General features: G+C 47.6%; 1 protein-coding gene across 3 annotated transcripts in view; it reads right to left on the bottom strand.

Annotated features, from left to right (window-relative positions):
* Nucleotides 1-2,973, bottom strand: part of plcb1 (phospholipase C beta 1) — a 22,596-nt gene extending 19,623 nt beyond the window's left edge. For 2 of the 3 annotated variants that reach the window (XM_086179538.1, XM_086179539.1), the window contains exons 1-3: nt 2,552-2,637; nt 741-919; nt 511-579 (exon numbers count right to left, since the gene is read on the bottom strand). In XM_086179538.1, the coding sequence (XP_086035664.1) occupies nt 511-579; nt 741-919; nt 2,552-2,561 (258 nt within the window). In that variant the 5' untranslated portion in view covers nt 2,562-2,637. Of the gene's footprint in view, nt 1-510; nt 580-740; nt 920-2,551 lie in introns of all 3 variants that reach the window. The other variant, XM_086179540.1, reaches the window with a different exon arrangement.
* Nucleotides 2,974-9,076: the final 6,103 nt, after the last annotated feature.

The raw sequence follows: 9,076 nt of genomic DNA, 5'->3' as shown, positions 1-9,076 counted from the left end.
TTACACGATCCTAACGTTTGGTTGATTTAATTTGAATAATCTGCTGAATGTTAACAAGAACTTTAATTCCTCTTCTGCCTAAACTGGGATCCAGTCAGTCATGAAGCCTTAAGAAGCTTTTCCTGCGGCGTCCATGCGTGAACCGGAGGAAGGATACAGTCGTGAGCTGAAATCAGGAGGTACTATGACTGCCTGAGTGTTTGTTTTCTGAGGAACAATTTTCTGAAATAGTGCTTCAGGGGTTGAAAGAGTATTCAGGGTGAGAGACCTGGAAACAGCAGCGCTGCAGCACCCAAGTGGTAAACCTGCAACAGAACCATCAGCGGAGAACTAATAACCGTTGCTTCTCTGGGTTAGAGAAGCGTCTTCTGAGTGAGGGGTCACACCGAGGTCACCAAGACGCAGTGACACAGTAGAAAGAGTCTCTGTGGAGCTGCAAGAGAGCGTAGACTTTTCTACAAGAGGTGAAGTGAGGGGCGGAGAGGAGGTGAAGAGGAGAGGAGTCGCTACCTTGGGTGGTTTGGTGCTTCGACCCGTTCGGACATCTTTGATGTGGGTCAAGTCCAAGAGCTCCGTCTCCTGGAGGACAAACAACAACCAGCGGTTATTGAGGAGGGGGAGGCTTCTTCCTGTTTCCTGAGGATCTAAACTCCCCTGGAGAGAGAGATTGTGTGTGTGTGTGTGTGTGTGTGTGTGTGTGTGTGTGTGTGTGTGTGTGTGTGTGTGTGTGTGTGTTAAACCTTGTTCTGGTCGGTCCAGTACAGGTAAAGTCCATGTGGATCCACGTACAGCGTCACAGGAGTCACAGTAGACAGATCCTGAAACCAGCAGCAGGAACCATTAGAACATCGGAAGAAAACGGCTTTGTTTTTGTACTTGAACTTTACAAGTCCAACACACGATTTCCACTGAAACTCACCTGGAAAACACAAAATACAATAAGAAGAAAACACTGTTTCTGAGGGAGGTGATGTCACCGTTAACATACCTGACACAAACGTCATCATTTTATGACAAACAGTTCCCATTTCCTTCAGCGGTCTTCATATCATTCTGTTTGTATTTGTGACTGATTAGCTCATGCTGTGCTAATCGCTGGTAGTTGATGGGTTGTAAAACATCATATTCTAACAGCTGTAATATTTATTTCATCCCATAATCACCATAATTTCATTGTAGAGCATGTTATTGTAATTCCATGACGAAAAATCAACTCAAACATCACATGCTAGCAGTTAGCTGTTAGCCAGCACGCATTAGAGATGATCTGGCAGTGCTGCTGCACTCACTTAGCTAGTAGCCAACCAAGATGGCGGACCCACTTTTGCTGATGTGAAGAGGAGCTGCAGCAAACCTGGTAGCAGAATCTCTTACAGAACCCGGGTCAGGTTTCTGTCAGGGTCAAAACCCACCACCTGAATCAAAGCGGGAGCGAGAGCACGGCTGAGTGGCAGTAAAGGTGATGTGAGGTCACACGGTGAGCATCACTCATGACCTCGCAAGGAATGATGGCCGCCGCTCAACTTGGATTTAATGTCATACACGAATCAAAAAACAAGCTGTAGAAATGCTTTTTTCCTCAATGAGTTTGGATTTTATCCTCAGTGTGACCTGCTGGTCCTGTATTGATCAGGTGACTGACAGAGTGATCAGTCTGATGCATCTGGTGACGCATTCTGGACCAGTCCTGGGACTCAGGTTGTTCTGGAAACATCCCGGAGAAACCAGTTTTTTAAATACTGGACGTACTGGATGTCAAGGTGGGTTTTTTTATTGCACATTTTGAACATTTTCTAGCCTGAGCAGCTCCAACATCCAGAAGGATCCAAACTACAAGAAAAAGCTCAGAGGACGGTTAACTAGATCCCTGTCACTCGTTGGCATGGCAACCAACTCTATTTTTCATAAAGCTCAGCTCTACATGTTGGAGAAAGTCAAATACCAACACACACACACACACACACACACACACACACACACACACACACACACACACACACACATTTGGACTTGCATACATCCAATCTGTTTAGGTGGTGGTAACCATGTCAGTTACCATGGAAACCCAATAGAACATTTTCCATTGTCAGGGCTCCGTACTTCAGCGTACCAGCACACAAGCACGCACGCACTCACGCACGCACACCACAAATAAGACTGCTCATGAAGACATTTAAATGGACACACACAGCAGGAGAGGCAGATTTAATATCAACAGGTGGCCAATCTGACACACACACACACACACACACACACACACACACACACACACACACACACACACACACACACACACACGTCTCTGCTGGCGTCTCATCAACAGGTGTTTACTGCCAAAGCTCAATCAACAGCAGAATAGTAAACACATCTGACACGTTCCCACTCCTCCTCCTCATCCTGCGTTCAGTCCATCACCTGGAGTTGATTCAATCACATGATTAGACACTTCCACGCGTTTGTCTCAAGAATAACAAAAAAAAAAGAGAAGAAGATCAAAAGCAGAATGGATTTAAGATTTTTTCTTTTGGGCACGAAGGACAAATCTGCCTACCTCGTCCCATTTAATGAAGTTGCTTCCGTTCCTCAGGGTGAGAGAGACGGTGGGGGGCTGGAGTTTTAAAGCGTGGACCCCCGGCTGGGCGCTCGCCATGGCTCCACTCACAAGCAACAGACCTTCAGGCTCGGACGCTGGGATGCTGCATCTCCGAGCCCAAACTCCTCAGAAGTCAGGCAGAGGGGCTCCAGACCATCCTCACACGTCCCCCCTGGCTGCCCTCGCTTTCTGTTCTTCAAATTTTTTACTTCTTCTTTGGTCTCCTTCCTCTCCTATTCCTCTGTCCTCTCCTCTTCCTCCCTCCCTCTCCTCATCTCCCCCTCTCCTCTCTGTTGGTGCCGCATCTCTTAGAGAGACAGACTGAAGCAGATGCCTTTGTGGGAGACAGGAGAGAGAGAGAGAGAGAGAGAGAGAGAGAGAGAGAGTGTGTGTGTGTGTGTGTGTGTGTGTGTGCGCGCGCTCACAAATTGACTCATCGACGACATGCGCACAGCGGCAGCTTCCCACAAATGGAGGAGGGATGAGAGAGGGAGAGCGACAGGGATGGAGAGAAAGAGAAGAGTGGGAGAGATGAAGGGAGAAGAAGAGGAAGAGAGGAAGTGGTGGGAGAAACAGGAAACATTCAAGGGGAATCAAGCCAGAGAGAGATTACGGCCAAATGAGGCCAGTTTCCAACATACACAGTCAAAAGTATGTGAACATGGTGCTTTAAACATGATCCAGGATCAGGAAATCCATTTTAGAAACACTGGATTGGATCACTCAGATCCAGACAATCAATCATTCAAACTTTAAAGGAAATAAAGCCAGACGACTGCTGCTCGAATTTACTGATACATCAATTGATTTGTGTCAGTCCAGATAAACGCATTTAGGATTTAAAGGAAAGGTAAGACAAGAGGATAGAGACGCTTCTCTAGGGAGCTGAGACCCAGGCTAGTTAGCTTAGCACAATGAATGGTAGTGGGTGGGAAGTATTAGCGTAGCTCCGTCTCTGCCTGCATTAATATCAGGAGGGTTGTGTGTAACCTTGGTGATGAATACCAGTTTAACATGAGGAGACGTTGTAGTGGTAGAATCAGACACGTAGCCGGAACTACTTTCCTGACTGGGAGCAGTGATTTGACGCAGCACCTCCAAAGCTCCACTGGAACTTGGGTCAACAGAACCAAAGGATTCCTGCTGGACACACCAGCATCCTGGACCTGAGCTAGCTGATGCTAACACTTCCCACCCACAACCAGCCATTGGGCTAAGCTAACTATTCTGGACCTGAGCTAGCTGATGCTAACACTTCCCATCCACTACCAGCCATTGGGCTAAGCTAACTAGCCTGGACCTTAGCTAGCTGATGCTGACACTTCCCAACCCACCACCAGCCATTGGGCTAAGCTAACTAGCCTGGACCTGAGCTAGCTGATGCTGACACTTCTCACCCACCACCAGCCATTGGGCTAAGCTAACTAGCTTGGAAATGCTCTGAACATCTCATAGGGGTACCGGAGGTTTGAATCAGGTCATTTTCAAGGATTTTAAAATCCTTGCTTTCATCCATTAAAAAAAAAAAACAATTTTCAAGATTTGATGCAACCCAAGAACATAAATGTGATCAGATTGCTGTCATTCAAATGTGATTGATTCATGAATCAATCAGTCAACAACCCGCAGTTCAGCCTGATGTTGGGCAATGAAGACCTTTACCTTACAGACGGGATGACATCACTATTTTTCGGCACTACGAGGCTTCGCTGTTCCAACGTACGACAACTACAAGTTAAAATGTGTCCATTTATGTTCGAGCATCTTTTATTTAACCATCTGTCTTTGGATCTTTCATGTTTACCAACACAACTAATTATAACGGAGGAGGAAGGAGAGTGGGCGAGACTCTGGAGGAGAAACAACTCAATACTGGAATGATTTTGAAAGAAAAATACAGCCGAGGACAATCAGGCTGAAAGAAACGATGACGTGAAAAATCAGTAGCTGGCAGGTTGTCCTAGAGGGAGAGGGGGAGGTAGAGAGGGAGAGAGGGGGAGAGGTAGAGGGAGAGGGAGGGGGAGAGGTAGAGGGAGAGGGAGAGGGAGAGAGGTAGAGGGAGAGGGAGAGGGAGAGGGAGAGAGGGGGAGAGGTAGAGGGAGAGGGAGAGGGAGAGGGAGAGAGGGGGAGAGGTAGAGGGAGAGGGAGAGAGGGGGAGTGTTTGTGTGTGCGATGATTCACTCATATCTGACCTCAACAAACATCCTCAGCTGAGTTTAGACTTTAATGAAGCACTGTTGCATCTTAAGTCACTAACTGTGCGACGCTAATTTGAAAGTAGTGAGTTTCAATGCTAGACTTTGGCCTCAGTGCATGTGGTAAATATTGATTTACACCCAGGACCAAGAACATACAACACGCTACCGTTAGACATGTGATACACACGTTCGCATCCACCCGCCTCCGACACACTGGCAATGTAGAGCCTGAGCAGAGACCCCAGCTGACACGACCCTCTTGGTCTGAGGCACATTAGCATGTTGTTTAAAATCAATGGGATGGAAGTTCAGAATAGAAAAGACAAGAATGTGACCACAGTTCTTACTCCAGCACAAAAGAATCAAAAGGGTTAAATCCAGAGAGAGAGAGAGAGAGAGAGAGAGAGAGACCACATGAGGACAGTTGTTGCTTCACTTTCATGCCTGTCAGCACAAACGAGCAGTTGGAGTGTTCGCTGTTGCACCTCAGCGAGATGAGACGGAGGCATCACGGCGCTCCCACAGCGGGGTGGGAGGTGTCGTCTCCGCTCAGGATCTTCCAGCTGAATCAGCACACAGAACACATCACCCGCATCATCCCACCGGTGGATACGCTCTGCCTGTGCACGGCGGAGGCGGAGCAGATCCTCCTCGTTCTGGCTTCGCCTCTGGACTCGTAGTTTAGGACCAAGTCTCTTAAATCTTGTTTGAGAACCTGAGGCCCTTCGCTAAACTGTGACTCAGACTCTGAAATGTTGCCCTGACAAGACGACATCCAAGAAGGCTCCCCGTGTTGGAAGCAGGGTGGTGGTGCTGGTGGTGCTGGTGCTGGTGCTGGTGCTGGTGGTGCTGGTGCTGGTGCTGGTGCTGCATGTGAGCCCCTCTGCTAAGGAAAAACTGAAATAAACTTTGAAATTAAGGGGAAAGTTTCCAGTTCTGACACTTCTATTTCACCTTCAAAACCGGACCACTGGACCGGATCTGGCTGGATCGCCATCGCTCTGACTGACTCCACACTGGTGATGTCATCACATCCAATTATGAGCAGGCCTGTGTGATAAAATCAAGCACTCAATCTTCCTCCGGGAGGCTGGATGAACATGCTAGCCACTGACATCATAACGTCACGCAGGCAGCCGGTCGCCTCCGCCACTGCCAGGAACTCAAGCCTGAGCATCGACGTGTCGGTTCCTTTGGTTTTAAAATTCAAACCAGGAAGTCAAACAAGTCTGGTGTCATATATGAAGAATATGTACTATAATCAATCATGTGAAGTAAAAATACTAATGGCACATCATTGATACTGGCAGGTCCTGTCACCGGTAACGTGAGCGGGCCGATGTTAGCTATCGTCTCTTCTGACCCTCCCTGATGACCTCCTGGCTTTTTCCGATGTTTCGGGAATAAAGAAAAAATGCTACCATGACAAATTCAGTGCATTGTGAACTTTTCAGTTTTACTCCTGTGACGGTCGTTTAACGTCGCTTTCATACCAATGATCAGTTCACATCAGCCGTCGGCCAAAACAGGCACTGGAAAATCAGAGTAGCGGCAAAAAACTGCATCATTCCCCCGCATTCCTGATGAAACTGTGACACGGGTAACGTGACATGTATGTTCCCGAGGTCCTCGTCGATACCCCACCCCGATCAAAAGAACAAAAACTGTTGGTATTGGAATCATCATTGTACGACAGGAACAACCACAACAGGCACATTCTAGTTTTACACAGGAAACAACTTCTGAAATTTGCTGCATTACAAGCAGAAACCTGCTGACAGAAACACAAATGTTTCTCTCTCTATCTCACACACACACACACAATTTAAGACTGCCCACACACTGCTGCACACACGTGCACACACACAAACAGGCACTGACACACACCAGCATCTTCACCAGCAAATCTCCGTGCTGGAAGCTTATATAAGGGCGAGTGGGAGGCTGGGAGCTATTTCAGGACCAGAGGAGACATGAGAGAAAGAGTGTGTGTGTGTGTGTGTGTGTGTGTGTGTGTGTGTGAGAGGCAATAGTACCCATATGGATCTGCTGGGTGCTGCTGTGTAGGATTGTTGTACGGACTGTAAGGACTCTGATTCAGTGGGTTTCATAACCAGTCAAGTTTGAAGTTTACTTTGGCTCTGAGTCTCTGTGCCTACGATGCGTTCAGGCACACCTCGGAGCTGTCGCTGTTCAAAGGCAGCAAGCCCACAGGGCTGCGTGTCGACTGGGAAGCGCCTACATGTTTACTTGTAGCCGCAGACGTGTCAAGTGCAGCTGGATGTTGTGGGAGCAGCCTCCCGTCTCTCACCGCTCTGATGAGAGCCTTTCAGCGCCACCTTGTAATTACAGCCCTCTGCTCAGAAAAGCCCTCAGAGTTCCCCGCGGTCGCTGGGGGACATTTTAAAGAACCTGTTTTCCACTTGACATTGAACTCCATTTACTCATCGAACTCCATTTACAAGTACACTTTGAGTCTTTGCATTTTATATATATATATATATACTTATATATATACTTCTACTTTGCTACCCTTCAGAATCGGGTCTCTGCGGCGACCTCTGGATGGGTTGTGGCACCGACAGGCTTCTGATGGCAAACCGCCTTAAACTCAGGACCAGCTCAACCATGACATTACCCATAATTCACTGTCAGAGAACTCAAAGGCTCTCTGAGCAAGCGCTCCCTGCTAATGGAGACTGTTAGCATTAGCTCGCATCGCTGCCAGTTCATGGTGGGTTTTTTGGCTCAATCTGGTTGGACCCCCTACCTGGACACACCTGACCAATCACAGCGCACAACGGCGACTCTGCACATCAGCAGCCCTTTGACAACAAACTGTTGTTCCTGCCTTCATGGATATTAAAGGCTCACAAGCAACAAAGACACGAGACAAACTCCCACAAACGGCTCCTTGTGATGCTACTTCAGACAAGTAGGACCGATATTTCTGCTGTTACTCCATGTTGTACTTGTAAATTACTTACAGCTCCCTCCCTTCTTCTATCTTAATACTGTACTTTTATATTTGCTCTCTTTTATATATATAAATATGTATGTATATAATAACTGAGGCTCACCACAACCACGAATGTACAAAATTCTTTTCAAGTGACACAAAAACCGTCTTTAAATGTTCACGTATTTGGATGGTTAAGGTTTTACATGCTGACCAACTGAACCTCCTTCAGACTTGTGCTTGTGTGTACAAATTCCAGGTTACACATAATGTTCCTCCTATCAGTCCTTTTAAAAGTACACGTTCAAATAATTCTGATGTAGGTACAAGTACTAGTAGTTTATTCACTCTACGAGAGGTGTCATGCCGCACTTCTACATCTCACACTTTCAGCTCGAGTCTTCAGACGTGGACTTCAGTTTTCCCTCCCTCACGAAACATCACAACTTCTTGAGATGGTCATTAAACCAGTGCAGGTATCAATTTGTCCAAAAACACACTTTAAATTATTCAGTGAGGAGATAATGAGCAGGCATCGCACACAAGGTCACCAAAACAACTGGCTCCAGCCCGGCAGCCACCGGCACGCCGTCGGTAATGAAGCAGCGTCACACAAGCGCGGCTGGAAATAACCAACAAACGAGTGGAAGAGGTTAAAAGGTCACAGAGCTGCGTATTCCCTCCCTCAGCGAAGCAGCGATCTGGAGGAGGAAGTTCTTCACATCACCTCTGGCTGCTTGATCCTGAGACTCTAAGTACGGAAAACCAACGGTAAATAAGACGAGCGGTGCACCCAGGAGGAACAGCACAGGAACCCTCAGCACTCCCCCCAGCTGTGCTCGCCGAGCGCTCTCTGGCTCACCACTCTCATGCTTAGCAGCTTTCTTCCATTGGAACATCGTTAAAAGGAAGCACAACTACTTGAATTAAAATCATCCGACTGTCCATCATCCCCACAGCCCACTCGAGTCTTCTGAGACCCAGGCTAGTTAGCTTAGCACATCCACTGGTAGTGGGTGGGAGGCGTTAGCATCAGCTAGCTCAGGCCCAGGCTGCTGGTGTGTCCAGCAGGAATCCTCCTCCTCCTCTTCTACACTCCAACATTGTTGATTTTGATCCACGAATGTTCGCTGAACGCTGACAGACCACAGCGGAGCAACAAGCCTCACAAGGAGTCGACCAGCAGCCGCACCGCAGAGACGCCGCTCCTTTGAATCCGTCACTCGCCCTCCCGGATGAATATTAAGGTTTCTCACTCTTCAGATTGTTCTTTACTGAATTAAAAAAAACAACCCTCGTCTACAGAAACACACACGTGAACAAACA

Source organism: Aulostomus chinensis, chromosome 16 (genome assembly GCF_037954235.1).
Source record: "Aulostomus chinensis isolate RoL2024-O1b breed Wild chromosome 16, RoL_Achi_v1.0, whole genome shotgun sequence".
Lineage (NCBI taxonomy): Eukaryota > Metazoa > Chordata > Actinopteri > Syngnathiformes > Aulostomidae > Aulostomus > Aulostomus chinensis.
Note: the sequence above shows the minus strand (reverse complement) of the source record. Positions and strands in the feature narration are given on the sequence as shown.